General features: G+C 33.8%; 3 protein-coding genes across 5 annotated transcripts; all 3 read left to right on the top strand.

Annotated features, from left to right (window-relative positions):
* The first annotated feature begins 1,779 nt into the window (after positions 1-1,779).
* On the top strand, positions 1,780-5,462 carry LOC140986687 (probable zinc metallopeptidase EGY3, chloroplastic). The gene is made up of 6 exons (XM_073455002.1): positions 1,780-2,448; positions 2,611-2,808; positions 3,243-3,467; positions 4,282-4,520; positions 4,606-4,760; positions 5,056-5,462. The coding sequence occupies exons 1-6, from the start codon at positions 1,888-1,890 to the stop codon at positions 5,409-5,411; spliced, it is 1,734 nt and encodes a 577-aa protein (XP_073311103.1). The 5' UTR covers positions 1,780-1,887; the 3' UTR covers positions 5,412-5,462.
* A 517-nt stretch (positions 5,463-5,979) lies between these two features.
* On the top strand, positions 5,980-9,396 carry LOC140986045 (uncharacterized). 3 transcript variants are annotated; one of them, XR_012176881.1, is made up of 9 exons: positions 5,980-6,264; positions 6,361-6,434; positions 6,711-6,853; positions 6,929-6,999; positions 7,073-7,181; positions 7,299-7,360; positions 7,490-7,604; positions 8,143-8,455; positions 9,185-9,396. XR_012176881.1 is itself a non-coding variant. In XM_073453997.1 (8 exons), exons 1-8 carry the CDS (start codon positions 6,010-6,012, stop codon positions 8,292-8,294), a joined length of 957 nt encoding a protein of 318 aa, XP_073310098.1. In that variant the 5' UTR covers positions 5,980-6,009; the 3' UTR covers positions 8,295-8,519. The 3 variants fall into 3 exon arrangements, 2 of the variants coding, with proteins under 2 accessions (XP_073310098.1, XP_073310096.1); XM_073453997.1 differs by lacking the exon at positions 9,185-9,396 and having other exon boundaries at positions 6,929-6,975; positions 8,143-8,519; XM_073453995.1 differs by lacking the exon at positions 9,185-9,396 and having other exon boundaries at positions 8,143-8,519.
* A 2,529-nt stretch (positions 9,397-11,925) lies between these two features.
* LOC140986047 (uncharacterized) lies at positions 11,926-13,283 on the top strand. Its single transcript, XM_073453998.1, has 2 exons — positions 11,926-12,616; positions 13,171-13,283. Exons 1-2 carry the CDS (start codon positions 12,158-12,160, stop codon positions 13,198-13,200), a joined length of 489 nt encoding a protein of 162 aa, XP_073310099.1. The 5' UTR covers positions 11,926-12,157; the 3' UTR covers positions 13,201-13,283.
* Positions 13,284-16,011: the final 2,728 nt, after the last annotated feature.

Below are 16,011 nucleotides of genomic sequence, written 5' to 3'. Positions count from 1 at the left end.
GTCTCACACAAGTTTTTGTCATATACGAACTACAAATACATGTTTAGATTTATTTGGCCTCCCCTTTATTGAGATTCAAGGAGTGGCCAAGGCGGCAATTTGTACGAGCGTATGAAATTGTGCTCAGGCTAGTGAATACATACGTTCGATCATTTTGAGCTAAAATTTATATCATAATTTGTATTTTGTGGGCTTATATATTGCACATTGCCTTTTGTTGAAGTATTTACTTGTTTTCTTAGCACGTCTCAATTTTGGGACATTGATGTCAAAAAAATTATAAGTCACTCATTATCTCTTTGGAGGTGTGAGATTCTCATTTTACTCAAAAGTAAAAGGAAAAAAAATTGTCATACTAGTCTTGTAAGCTGGTCTATTTTTTGTTATAAATCTTATAACTTGTCAAAATTTGATTTTCATATAACTTGAAATTTTTGTCGATTTTGATTTTTTTTCACAAAACCATTAAATCGCCCGATATTGTTTATTTAACACTGATGTTCTCATGCATGACTCATATGATAAGTATAAAATTACACACATTAAACATGTATAAACAAAATAAAAGAAAATGTTAATTTTTTTCCTCTAATTTTGATATATTTAGGATCATTTTGCTTTATTTTTTCTGTCTATTAATCAAACCAAAATATTATTATTTATTAAATAATATTTCGCATNGAACTACAAATACATGTTTAGATTTATTTGGCCTCCCCTTTATTGAGATTCAAGGAGTGGCCAAGGCGGCAATTTGTACGAGCGTATGAAATTGTGCTCAGGCTAGTGAATACATACGTTCGATCATTTTGAGCTAAAATTTATATCATAATTTGTATTTTGTGGGCTTATATATTGCACATTGCCTTTTGTTGAAGTATTTACTTGTTTTCTTAGCACGTCTCAATTTTGGGACATTGATGTCAAAAAAATTATAAGTCACTCATTATCTCTTTGGAGGTGTGAGATTCTCATTTTACTCAAAAGTAAAAGGAAAAAAAATTGTCATACTAGTCTTGTAAGCTGGTCTATTTTTTGTTATAAATCTTATAACTTGTCAAAATTTGATTTTCATATAACTTGAAATTTTTGTCGATTTTGATTTTTTTTCACAAAACCATTAAATCGCCCGATATTGTTTATTTAACACTGATGTTCTCATGCATGACTCATATGATAAGTATAAAATTACACACATTAAACATGTATAAACAAAATAAAAGAAAATGTTAATTTTTTTCCTCTAATTTTGATATATTTAGGATCATTTTGCTTTATTTTTTCTGTCTATTAATCAAACCAAAATATTATTATTTATTAAATAATATTTCGCATCTAATATCTATACTATTATATATAAATATCTACGTATGACACTTCAAAATTGCAATTATCACCTTTAATTTTAATTATTCGTTAGATAATTTATCAAAAAAAATTTTTTTACATAAGTAGTCAATATATATATTTTAATTTTAATTGATTAAAATAACGAAAAAAACTTAAGAAACAAAATAAAAAACAGAGAATTCCTATAAATAAAACAATAAAAATACAAAATAAAAAAGAAAAATCATAGCGAATTACAAATTTCTCAATTAAAAATATTAAATATAAAAAATAATTATATAAAGCATAATAATCACTTTATTATTTATTACATGTCATAAATCGACCAAACCAAAGAAAACATATATAACGTACGAGATTTATCCAATTCTGTGGTGACTACTCGCCAACTGTCCCAATGGGTGGGGTAACTCGACGTCCCTCTGGAAATTCCTCCAACGTTCTAGACAAGCTGAAAAATACACGTATGGATCGCTATAATTTCACCATGTATTCACCTGTTCGTTTCGCGGGCCAAGCAGATTTCTTTGCATTTCAATGGCGACCACTCTCTTCTCTTCTGTTTCATGCCCTTCTTCGCGGACCCTCGAAAAAAGTTATACGCTTCATGGGCCATCCCTTTGTCGACTTTCCAGAAGCCCTTTTGGCCATAGGTTGAAGTTTTCGGGGAAAAGATTGAATTTTTGCCTGAAAGCTGAGGAGAAAAACGAGTCCCCGTCCTCATCTGTGGCGGTGGAGGAGCCGAAAGAAGAGGGAGCTGACAATGGTAGGAAAGATGTAAATTTCGAGGATGGGTTCGGGAATGCTAAGAATGAAGGTAAGGCTGCGGGGTCTGTGGAAAACGAGAAAGGAAAGCTACAAGAAGTGGATTGGAAACAAGACGAGGCGTTCAAAAATTTCATGGGGAATCCTTCTATTGAGGCTGCGATAAAGCTTGAGAAGAGAAGGACTGAAAGGAAGCTTCAGGAGCTTAATAGAGAAAGAAGTGGCAATCCCTTTGTAAGCTTCTTCAAAAATTTGGTTCGTGCCAATTTGTCGAAAGAGAAAGAAAGGTTGGAGAAAGCAGAGGAGACTTTCAAGGCTCTTGATCTCAACAAGGTTAGATTTCTGTTATTGTTTTATTATCTCGCTGGCGTATGATTTTTTTATGCATATTTTTTTTTTGTATTTTCTGTTAATTTTCATGTCGTGACATAGAAAATTTGGTTTACCTTACATCGTGATGAATGTATGCAATTTTTTATAAATTGTATAATGCAGTTGAAGAGCTGTTTCGGGTTCGATACTTTTTTCGCGACAGATGTTAGGAGGTTTGGGGATGGTGGGATTTTTATTGGAAATTTGAGAAAACCGATCGAAGAAGCAATACCTAAATTAGAGAAGAAGCTATCAGAAGCTGCTGGGAGGGAGGTTGTTGTATGGCTTATGGAGGAAAAAGCAAACGATATCACCAAGCAGGTATTTGTTTACCAGCTTGTGTCCATTTTATGATTTTACTTTAGTTTTAAAAATTATGGGTGGAATAGGTTTTCTTATCACAACGACCTGTTTCTTAAACGCTAAATCTTGAGGTAAATGTGATAAATTTATTACCATTTTGATTATTTTATGTCTGATTCCACCTTTGTTTTGTAACACTGTCCTTCCTCCCCTGTTGGTTAAAGTGTTATCTCGGGTAATTGCGTCAACTTGCTAGATGTTCTTTAATTGAAAGAACATGAAGTGCCCTTAGTTTAACTAAAGGAGATGATCTGCTGTAGCTGTTCTCACGTGATCAAGAATCATGAGAATTATTCGATTAAGTTCTATGATACTTCTCGAGCATAAGAAAGGCATCGAACTTCATGGATTCTGTTTAAACTTGTTTCCGTATTTATGTACTTCTCTTGTAGGCATGCGTCGTGCAACCCAAAACCGAGATTGATCTCCAATTCGAGTATACAAAACTAAGTACTCCTTGGGGTTACATTAGTTCTATAGCTTTGGCTGTCACAACTTTTGGGACTGTTGCTTTGACGAGTGGCCTTTTCCTCAAGCCAGATGCCACCATTGATGACTACCTAGCTAATTTCGTACCCCTCTTTGGTGGATTTTTTGCTATTTTGGCCGTTTCTGAGGTATGCAGTGTATTTGTTTGCTCTATCAATGACATTTAAAGACATGTCTTGTAGTGTTGATATATGTGAAACATGTAGGTACTATTTTGAACCTTTAAAGGCAGCAGATATAGTCTTTCCTCGTGTGGAAGTATATTTCTTGTGTATAATTGACTGTTATCTCACATATTATAGGTAATTTCATCAGTTGTGGATGATTCATGTCACGACCAAGTGAGACAAATCTTTATTACTTGACTGCTAAGGCATGAAGTATATTCAACTTTACTTCTATTAAAGTTGGTGTAGGGATGTCCTTCTAACCAGTTTCAAAGCGATTAGGGACAGATTCAATCAACAAGAGGCGTAACCTTAGTTTGGTGTCAATTTTCTGAGTTCTTGTAATGTTTTCATATTTAGAAGTTGCAGGAATTTCCAGTGTCAGTTCCTAGTTATGTTGTCAGACACATGAGCATATGTCGATTTCCTAGGAATTTCTACTTTTTTTCAATTTGGCACACATTCCAAAAATGGGGGGGTGGCTGGTGATGGTTATCCGGCAAAAAGTGCTCAAGGCCATCTTGCTGTTGAATTCTAGTAGTCCAAAATGCTGGTAGCCTTTAGTATTCATTTGTGCCGTACCCCGGATCCATGGGCTTGTCCGTTCATGGAGAGGCGCATTGCGCCATTACTTTGCATAATTGATTCACAACTGTTTTATGAAAATAGTTAATCTAAATTGTTTCGCAAATCGTTTGAATTTATTTAATTTGCAAAACTTCCTTTCTTCTTCCCCCTCCCATTTGTTAATTTTACTTTGGTTTCTGAATGTTAGATAGCAACACGAGTAACAGCAGCCCGGTATGGTGTAAAATTGAGTCCCTCGTTTCTTGTCCCATCTAACTGGACTGGATGCCTTGGCGTCATGAATAACTATGAATCATTACTGCCTAACAAGAAGGCTCTGTTCGACATACCAGTAGCAAGAACAGCCAGTGCATATCTGACGTCCTTAGTTCTTGCAATTTCTGCTTTTGTAGCTGATGGTAGCTTCAACGGGGGTGACAATGCATTGTAAGTAATCATTTGTCCATTCATCTGGGTCATGTGGTCTGTTATGGTGTTTCCTCTATGAGACTCACGTTTCCGCTGCTTTCAGGTACATTCGACCTCAATTCTTTTACAATAATCCTCTTCTTTCCTTCATCCAATATGTGATCGGGCCCTACACCGACGATCTTGGGAATGTGTTACCATATGCAGTTGAAGGTGTAGGAGTCCCTGTCGATCCCCTTGCTTTTGCTGGTCTCTTAGGTAAGCCAGTCCTTTTGTCGAAATCATAATCTCATGCTGTCGTGCTAGTATGGCATATGGTGAATTTTCATTTTTATGTGTAGTTCTCTAGTCATATCCTTATCATTAGATCTGTCTTTGGTTATAAATGTTTTTATGCGCATATATCCGGGCTTCTGTTCTTAAGCAGCTTCAAAGTTCTAACATTTTCAGTATCTGAATTTACCAGTTTCAAGAGTTCTCACTTCTTTTGATCTGTTCACATTTTCACGCTGCCTACGTGAACAGGACAATAAAACGTATTGTTTTCTTTTAGGCATGGTGGTGACCACTCTGAACCTGCTCCCGTGTGGAAGACTAGAAGGAGGTCGAATAGCCCAAGCCATGTTCGGAAGAAGCACTGCTAACGTGTTAACTTTCGCAACATCCTTGCTCCTAGCAATCGGTGGGTTAAGTGGAAGTGTTCTGTGTCTAGCATGGGGACTGTTCGCAACGTTCTTTCGGGGAGGAGAGGAGGTTCCTGCGAAGGACGAGATTACACCGTTAGGGGACGATCGTTTCGCTTGGGGTTGCGTACTTTTCTTGATATGTTTTCTTACTCTTTTCCCTAATGGAGGAGGGACCTTTTCGAGTTCGTTTTTTGGGTCACCGTTTTTCAGGAAGGAGTTGTAAATGGTGGGTAACACTTTGGCTGTGAATCAATGCTTTGTGAATTTTGTGATATGGTTGATACTCAAAGCAATTCTTCTTCAAAATTTCATCTTCTCCATACTTTACAATAATTATCCAAGTCGGATGGTTATTGGACACTTGTTTGCCAATTGAATATTTTATCTAACAAATTTATCATTTGATCTATATTTAATATTGGTTGAATGAATTTTTCATTATTTTAAAAATCATGTTCGATACTTAATTATAGAATCATCATTGATTACACCATTTAAAAAGTTCGATTTAAATTCAAGATTCTAAATTTTAATTTAAGGAAAATCATCCAATAATAATATTTAATAAAATATATGTCAAATTATTCTCAAAAAACAAAAATAACAATAATAAAAATAACACAAAACCTTTTGTGAGATATCATGGATTAATTTCGTGGATCGAATCTTTTATTTGGATTATCCATAAAATAATATTATTTTTTATATTATGAGTAATATATTTTTTATCATGAATAGTTGGTAAAGTAAAAAACTTACTCTAAAAATAAATATCAAATGAATATTTGGCGTTCTGTCGTTTATTCTTGCTGCCGGTCCATATGCTGCTAAAGTTTCAGAAAATCCTCTTCCTAATTTTCCCGCGGTTTGGAGCGATGGCGGTGGAGGGAATGAGATTCTCTGCGGGAAAATTGGTTTGGAATCGAAGGCTAATCTTGACAGCGAGTCGCACATTGTTGCAGTTCCAGAGGAAGGGCTTGGATTTTCGAGCATTCTCATCTTCAGCTTCCGATACTTCGAACCAGTCTCGCGGCCGTCTACCACGCGTTTTCTCTCAAACCCTACCTCCTCACAAGGTTTGTTTACTACTCCTGCCTCCATTTGTATGTTTTGCGGCCAAGAATTGGCATATTTGAGGAACTTGCTTTTCTAGGGTTTGTGTTAGTTTGCAGGGTGGGTTTGTGCGTGTGGAAGGGGACGAATTCTGGCACATGACTAAAGTTCTCAGGTTAAACATCAATGATAGGTATGGATTTTATTGTGCTTCATAAATACCTATGGATTTTATTGTGGTTCATAAATAATGCATTCTTCCGTGCCCTTGTAACTTGTAAGTGAAATTCAAAAATGTACTGAAGAAGGCAATTGTTCCACGAGTGCCATTTGCCTGCTTAGTTCCGATCAGCCCATATATATAGTCTTATCTAGTGTAATAGAGTGCATAAGCATTGTAACAACCACAAATATAGCATTACAGATTCTTTGTATGTGATTTTTATAATGAAAATATGTGTTTTGCAAGGGTAGAGCTATTTGATGGAAAGGGACAACTGATTGAAGGGCACATAAAGGATATTAGACGAGGAGGGGTAGAGTTTGAAGCACTGGAGGACCCAAAATTGGTTTCCCCTATAACAACACAGTGGCATGTTTTTGCAGCTTTTGGTGTGTTGAAAAAGTTTGATCCTTGATGAATCACATGTTTAGGTTATATGACTTGTCTATCTTGTTAATGTGAAGGCACTTTGAAGGGAGGCCGAGCTGATTGGCTTGTGGAGAAATGCACGGTGGATTTTCAGTTGTTTGTGATTGTAATATTCATCATATATGTGTATCCTTTGGTTTCATTCATGATTTCCTCTTGTTCCTTCTCGTGGATTTCAGGAGCTGGGAGCATCTAGTGTAACACCTTTGCTGACTAAGCATTCTCATTCAATATCAGAAAATCGAGTGGACAGATTGCAACGAGTTATTCTAGCTGCGTCTAAACAATGTACTTAGCATTCTTTTTAACTTGCATTCAACATTTCCCCCTGTTGAATCATTTGAAATTATCATCAGGATAAAGAAAATTTATATTTATAGTTTTGAGATACCACCTTTCTTTCAGGTCAACGTTTACATGAAATGATTTTGAAGCCTCCTGTGGAAGTTGGTGAACTTCTACCAATTGTAAGCACTTCTTGTGCACTGCCCCTGATGAAATTTGGTTTTTCATTCTGTTGCACAGAGTTTTAGACTTCTCATCTACCCTTCGGTTTCATGTGGTGGTTTATGTGGTTTTCTTTATCTTCCCTTTAGGTAGCGCAGGTCAATTTATCTTTTGTGGCTGTCGCAGAGGCTACTCCTATTTTATGTACACTAAATTCCTTGAAAAGTGAACCTGCTGGAGTCATGATCATTGGTCCAGAAGGAGGTTAGTAGAGTTCACTCCCTGACCACACCCCCTTTCTACCTTCTTGAAAATAAAGCAATTATCTCATCTTCTACTGTTCTGATCGGTACATCCTCAGTATTTCATCAGTTCTACGTCATTTAGTTCGTTCAAAGCTACCTTTATAGCATATATATGCCTATGAAAGCAAAATTGTCATTAAACTATGTTACAACTACGTCATAAACAAAAACGTTGCCATTTCCAGGACACGTGGTCCTCATTTTTACCTAGGGTAGATTCAAAAGTTAAGTGAAACAGCACAAATTTCCTCTAGTAACCTTTCTTCATAATTATCCTTATGATCTCTTCCTCTATCATTAACATCAATAGTGGCTCCATCATTTTTCCTAAATATGTTTTGGTGCCTTTTTTCGATTAATTTTGCACTCCACCTCAATTTGTCTGCCCCAATTCTATAACTGGTGCTACCTTGATCAATTTGAAATTGCACGGTTTTGGGGCTAAAGTCATGTTCTTATTTTGGGTGCTCACAATTCTCATAGCCTTGTCTATTCAGATTTCACTAGCGAGGAGTTGAATGCCATGATGGAGGCCGGTGCGTTTGCCGTAGGCCTTGGCCCACATCGACTACGAGTTGAAACTGCTACGATGTCACTCCTTGCAACTCTGATGCTATGGTCTGACTCTCAGGAATCAAACAACAGCTAGCTTCATTTCAGGAAGTCTTTTTTGCAATTATTTTGTATATTTTTATGCTTAAGAACCAACGTTGTGTGCATGTTTGTTTTCCTTGATTTCACACTGATTTCACACCGGCAATATTGTGCTGACCCTGTCATTACCATCAGCTTCAGATCACTGAAATTTTTGTTGATGTCACTTGAGTCCATGGTCCCTTTCTCCGCTGAAACAATTCGCAATTTTGTTATTCTACTAACTTGCAATTAATATGTACCACATTGAAAATACATGAATATATAGGCAGCCACAGCTTGTCACCTTCTGTTTATCAGTAAATTTTCATTTCAGTGTTAGGTTGACAATACTGGTTTAAGTTTAGTTGAGGCGGCTATGTCTCAGAGAACGAGACCCAAAAATGGCTTTTTTTTTAGATGGCTCTTTATTAATTGAATTCTTTTAGAGTGTGATTTATTGTATATATCTTCCTAAATTGATTAAAAATCTAATTGTACTCAATTAACTAAAAACGTATATCAGTTCATTTTTTTAGAAACAACCAGATATTGTGCATTTTGCATTAATGTGGGCGTTATGGTTTTTTTTTTTAAAAAAAATTTATTATTATTTATTTTGCTTTTTTTAACATGTTTTATGGTTTGAATATCTCTTATGTACTTGAGACTGAGCTTTAGCTCTAATGGTCTCGTCTTGTTTCCTATTGTAATGACTCGAGTTTGAGTCCTCCCACTCTTTATATTAGGATTTTAAAAAAAAACAGAGAATATCTTTTATGTACTTTCTTGTATACGAATTTGTAGGTTACTGTCTGCCGGAGCCTTTGAATAGTTTTTTTAAAAAAATTTTTTTACTTATATTTGAACTATGTTATGACCATATTTTAATGTAAAGTAATTTAGGTTAATGAGATGTTAAAAGCCTTAATTTTATATACATCAAATCAACTTTATCAGGGCATTGGCCAGCATGAGCCATGCAGGGTTGATGGAGAAAATTATCTTGTACCTTATTATCGGATGGCGGTTGGGCCCTCTTTTTGCCTTTAGACAAGTAACTTTTTATGGGCTTTAAGTTGTTAAATTTTTGTGGTACCGTACCAATATTTTTAGAGCCCGTTTAGTTGAAGAAGTCATTGGACTAAAAACATTTTTTTAAAAAGAAGTGTTTTATTTAAAAGTATATTTTTTGGTTACGAAAATATTTTTGAATATTTATCCAAATAACAAAATCGTTTTTATTTTTAAACAAGAGCACTTTAAAAAATTGAAATTTATTTAAGTTTTTTTTTTGAGTTACAAGCTTATGTGTGCCGAAAGGAATGACATGATAACTTTTTCAAGAAATTGGTGAAATTAATCAATAATTTAACTGACTACAGAAATATGGATTAATCGGAAAAGAGTTAAATCTACCTACCACTGAACAATTGCGACAAAATAATGCACACATCTCACGCATAAAAATAAATAAAAACATTTATTATTTTATATACCAAATTTAAAAGTGTGCAAATTTTTTTATTTTAATAAAAATGAATGATAAAATTTACACACAAATTTAAAGAGGAAAACAGTTCCTATTATTAAAAAAAATACAGCTGAATAATTTTTGTTTCGTACTAGTTTTAAAAATGAACCACTTTTAATATTTTATAAGTTAACCACTTTAAATATTTTATTTTAATCGATCACATGGTTATTTTGGGAGATTGATTATGGGAAAGTGTATAAACAATCAATCCAAAATTTTCGAAGATTCAGTTGGGTTAGCAACTCTTGAATGTTATCCAAATCAGTTTAGCTCAACAAGCTAGCAGATGTGTAAAAGAGTGGAAAGAGGCTCGCTGAACTGTTTGAATAGTAATACAGTGGGGTAAATATTATGCTAAGTAACTGATAACAAAATATAGTGTGCACAATCATTTTTTATAAAAGTTCAAATGTGTTGTAATCTTTCTACGTCTCTCCTTCTTTCGTCGTCGAAAAGATTTCACTAAAAGTCTTTGACAGTTACAAACAATATGCAAAAACTCACTTCAACAATGTTTATCTTTGACCTATTGAAACCCTTTAGCTAGCACTCAACTTAACAATATGATCAAATATACTCTTTTTGTCAGTTTACAAGTAGTTCTGAAAAAAAAAACACTTCTAGCACGAATTGATCATCACAATTATCGAATAAAATTTGAAGCGTTCTTCAACAGGGCTTCACAGACAGACAGACTTAGTATTCAATGACTTGTTCGAAATACGAGTGTAGAGTATGATAATTTCAAAAACTTGTCCTAATCAATGTTTAAATATGAAAGACTCTATTTGAATCAAATTTATCCGTTACTAAAAATGACATCTTGCATTCATGAGTCACCGTCCTTTCTAGAAATAGTACCGACAATACTTAACGGTTTTAAAAGATGTTATGTGAAGAGAATATTCATCTGATTTAATTAGTCTGACTGCATAATGTAATTTTAACCTTTTAAAGAATATTAATGAATTCTTCAAAGTCTGATTTAGTATGAGATTAGTTGTCTTGAGAGATCGATTTCTTTGAGAATTATGTTCGGCTGAAGTCATCTAAATTCAGTCAGCTTTAGATTATTTTGTAAATCACTAATATTTTAATTGTTTAGCTCTTTGAAAACTTATAATTGGAGGATGTTAAGATAATTTGCTATACTTGTCAAAACCAGTAGTTGTCTACAAATATCTGTTTGTTTTCAAGGAGAATCAGAAAATCCAGAAATCTAATCTAAATGATTCGGTGGGTTATTGGAGTGAGGGAAAGCTAACAAGGCCCTACCCAATGAATCAGTATTCAAATAAATAAATATTAAATCATTTTATCGTTTAATTATATACTAAAAAATAAATTATACTAACCGATATTTTATATATCGACTTATATTATATTCGTTTTTTAAAATAATTAGAATAGAAAAGTGGATACCCGACCCGAACCACACCTAAACCGAAAACCCGACACTAGCCAACCTCTATTTGGTCCTAGTTGTTTTTTTTTTTCTTTTTTTAAAAAAAACTATATTAAAGATCTTATTTTCTTTTAATTATACATAAAAAAAATAAATTAGACCAAGCAAGTGTTTTTTAAAATTTTGTAACGGTTTTTTTTAAAAATAATTGTACTTTGGGAAAGGGTATTTGGAAAAAAAAATTGAAGATCAAAGATAATTAATACAGGGATATCAAATTTAATGATATAATATGATTCATATAAACTTACATGTGTAGTAAGAAAAATACAACACTAATATCATGATAGCTGCAAGCCCCAAAAATTGAATTCATATGACTAAATTTTGGGAAGTAACAATACAAAAATTTCATTTATCAAAATTTTACGATAAATTCAATAGAAAATATCATGAAATAATAGTAAAATCTCACAATATAATTGTTATAAATATACAATGATATTTTGGTTGAGCCTTTAGCATTGTTTTAGACATAATTTGGTTTGCTGAGCTTCAATTTCCAATATTGANAGAATAAAATCACAGGAAATCATATGTTGCATGGCGGTAGCTCTACTCAGTAAATAACTTCGTTTGAAGGGAAAAGTCTACACATTATCTACTTATTATAAAGAGCGCAGTTGATCAATTTGGCCAGTTTTGGTCCGGTACCTGGTCATACCCTCAACAGATGTCATGAGCATGTTCCTCCACCACATTACATACAAGGGACATCATCACGTGAGATGGGCTCTTTTCACAACAACACACACATGTGAGTTACAGTTCCCTTCTTCCCTCTTCGTTTTTCTCTTCCTCCTTTGTTTTGAAGCCTTGGCGAGGCCAACCTTTTTTCACTTTTCTAACGGAAACCCAGCTGAGATCTCCTCTGAATATGACTTCAAGACCCGCCGCCCCGGTTCCCACCACCAACGGTCACCACCGCCAGTACTACCCACCCACCACCAGTTCCTCTTCTACATCCGCCTCCTTCCGCGGCAGAAGGGGGATCAGCCCTACCACCTCATCCTCCGCCGTGGTGTCCCTCAACATCTGCATGCTCTTCTCAGCCGCAAACGACAACAAGGTTGGGGTGAAGTACGGCGAGTCCAGGTTCACCGTCATGTACCGCGGCATACCCCTTGGACGGGGGACGATCCCCGCGTTCTTCCAACCCGCCCACAGCGTAACACGGGTGGAGACCACCATCTCCGTCGATCGAGTCAATTTACTGCAAGCAGATGCTGCAGATTTGGTGAGGGATGCTTCGTTGAACGACCGGGTCGAGTTACGGGTCGTCGGTGATGTCGGAGCCAAGATCCGGATTCTTGGTTTCAATTCTCCCGAGGTCCAGGTAAACTCTTGATGCTGAAATTGCTTTTCCCATTTATTATTATTTAGCGTAAATTTAGTTTATATTGGTGAAATATATATATGTAATCGGAAATTGAGAGCGAAGATCTTTGTCCACCTCCGAGATGCAATCTCTGTCACACTATTTTCTTAGCTTCGTCCCCCAGCAATGGAGTTTTTTGCCATTTTATTAATTTTCTTGATTAGTATGAATATGATTGTGTTTGGGCGACAAACTACACTGCCCATTTTTTCCAAATTAAATAAACAATTCTAAATTATTTTACATTCATATTATTTGATTTATTTTGTTGGGCTTTAAATCTTGTGATAAAAGCAAAAGATACGAGGAAATATGAAAATAGCGGAATGTTTTTGTTTGGCTTGAGTTCCACGAAGAAAGAATACGAGGGAGTAATCTTGTGGTCCACTCCCATCGTAATCACATACACTCCACCCCCCATTGGCATAAACTATTGTAACAAATCACTCTCCCAACTCGAAAGCACGAAAATGCTTGGATGGTATAAAATTTATACTAATACATGTTTTCAGGTTATATCCATTGTGTTGGACAAGAAATGAACTGAGTTAGTGAAATATGTTGTAACTGGGCAGGTATCTGTGGATTGCAGCTTAGCCATCAGTCCAAGAAGCAGACCTTGATACCGAAACAGTGTGGATTTGATGGTCTCAGTGTATGAATGATTAGATCCCATTGGTATTCCTTTGATTAAATACACTTACTCCAACTCCCACTTTCTGTCTCAAATAACATAAGGTTATGTTGAGGGATGAGATTTTACAAAGTGAATTCTCAGCTGTCTATGAAGAACCCAATTCTGACCAAAAAGATGGAGAAAATAATGGGTTTTCTACTATAAAATTTTGGACTCTTCACTGATTCTTGTTTTGTTCTTTGGGTCATTCCCACGCCTTTTTTACTTTATTATATTCCCACTCTTCACCAAGTCCTGATGGAATGTCAGTATGATATTTTTGGAATCATTTGGTTTGAGTAGATAAGTTCTTGTTACCATAAGGGGTATGCAATGATCCAAAATTATATCTGTCAAAAAATTTCATATTTTTAAAATATGATCACAGATCTTATAGTCCAATTTAAATCATTTCAGATTATCAAAATTTGTGCTCATGCCAGAATTGATGGCTATATAGTACCACGTTGATTGATGATCAATATCAAAATTCCATAATTTAGAACATCTTTTAAAAAAAATTCATTCCGGTAAACATTTATTTCACATTTACTCTTCGACATGTACATAATTAAGCTATGATTTATATATTTATCAAAAGTTATAGTTGATGATAATGGTGTAACTAAAAACTTTTAAATTTTCTTAAACATTGCGTTTTGATTGTTCTTATAGTCTTATACAGCTGAGACAATCATTGCACAAAAAAAAATCTTTTTTCAATAATTACACTCCTTGCAATAAATGATAATCGAACTTGCGACTTTAAATCTTATATCAATTGTAGGATTTATTGTTTGATGCTTTATCAAAATTATAACGAGTTGTAATTCAATTATTTTAAATCATACATTATCTTAAACTTCATGTTTCGATTACTTTCGATTGATACAATCGAGTTTGAGATTACTTTGAATGTGTATTTCACATTCATCTTTTATATATTTTATTTGACATTTATTTTTCTTATCAAATATAAAAATTATAATATATTAAGGAAGATGAGTGTCAAATATATAAAATTTGGAAGAGGTGAATGCAAATTATCTTTTTAATATATGAATAAAAATATTTTTTTCCTATTCAATAAAAATTATTATAAGAACATATTTCAATAAATTTATCATCATCCACTAATAATTATCATATTTCATATTTTTTCAAATTCTAAAAATAATTAAAATATTATTTTACAGTTGAATATAACATAAATTATTTATGCATGTGAATTTTCAATGACATGTACGAAGCTGTACCTGTACTACATTGTGGCCCGACTAAGGTTTGTTAGGAGAGTTAAGACTTCTTACCGCAAGCCCAGCACTACCCGAATTTGAATAATATTCTTTTCCGTGTTTATGTATGTCTTCTTCCTTTGGAATCAATCACGGACACCGTACCACATCGTAGCTCGTCCAAGGTTTGTTAGGAGAGGTAATACTTCTTCCCACAAAACCACCCCTACCCAGATTTGATTTATTTAAAAAATATTTCGTTGTTTTGCAATGCAAGTGTGTATATATTTTGTAGAATGTGTATTCATTCATGATTAATTGAGGGGAGCAAAAAATAATTATGAGCGTAGAATATTAGACACGGTATTTGCTTTTGGTGGAAAAATTGCATGTTACATTACTCACGGAATCGAAAATGTTTATTTTTAGCTAATAAAAATTGAGTAATATTAGGTTGATATAATTATTATTTAACTTTATTGATTAGTAAACCGATTATTTAATATTGCTTTATATAAAAAAATACATTTTTACCTTATTGTTATTCATATGCATATTATAAGGAGCATTACTCTTCACACACAATTTCACATCATAGTAGACCATGTGTTTTGTATTTATTTATATAAAAAAAATACTTTTATTCTATTGTTATTCCTATGCATGATATATGATGCACTAACGTTCACACACAGTTTCACATCCTATAATTTATTTGAGGGTAATGACGCTTTGACACTCATCTAATCGTTTAATTGCAAGCATTCGGTTACTCCATAACGTGCACCCAAAGAAAAGGAGATAAGCATTACAATAAATACAATATAACATTAATTCATCTTAAAAATACAAAATAACATTAAATCCAAACAATAAATATTATGAAAAGTTATGACCATATCCTTACTACTAGAATACGATGAGTTGGTTTGAGATTATCCTTAACACCAAAAAACTGAAGACCAATCATTAATGGGTAATAACGAGAATTAAAAAAAATAAAAAACCAAAGTAGAAACAGAATTCAGATTTTTTTTTTTGATTTTATATAGATATTATTGGATATTCTCATTCATTCTCTTTACAATTGCTTAAACTCCAATATTTGACGACTCATCATATACTACACGTCAGCTTGTTTTTTTAATGGTATTTGAATTTTTTCCTCAGGCTCGAATCAATAGTTAGCCACAAGGGTACAATTATGCTTACAATAATGAGTGCAGAAAAACACATTTTGCACTTTTTTTGTTCCTACTTTAGGAAAACATACCTTAAATTTTATGTAAATTATGCTTTGGTTGTGTTACTCTACAAAATATGGTGTGATGCCTACATTTTGTCGTCCATCGGAGAAAAATTAAAGATGTCCAACAATTTAAAGATATAATAATGGTGCTTTAAATATGAAATCAAAACTTTTAGCACTTACATCTATTACA

This window comes from Primulina huaijiensis, chromosome 10, assembly GCF_012295235.1.
Source record: "Primulina huaijiensis isolate GDHJ02 chromosome 10, ASM1229523v2, whole genome shotgun sequence".
Classification (NCBI taxonomy): Eukaryota; Viridiplantae; Streptophyta; class Magnoliopsida; order Lamiales; family Gesneriaceae; genus Primulina; species Primulina huaijiensis.
This window is presented reverse-complemented; position numbering and strand designations above follow the sequence as displayed.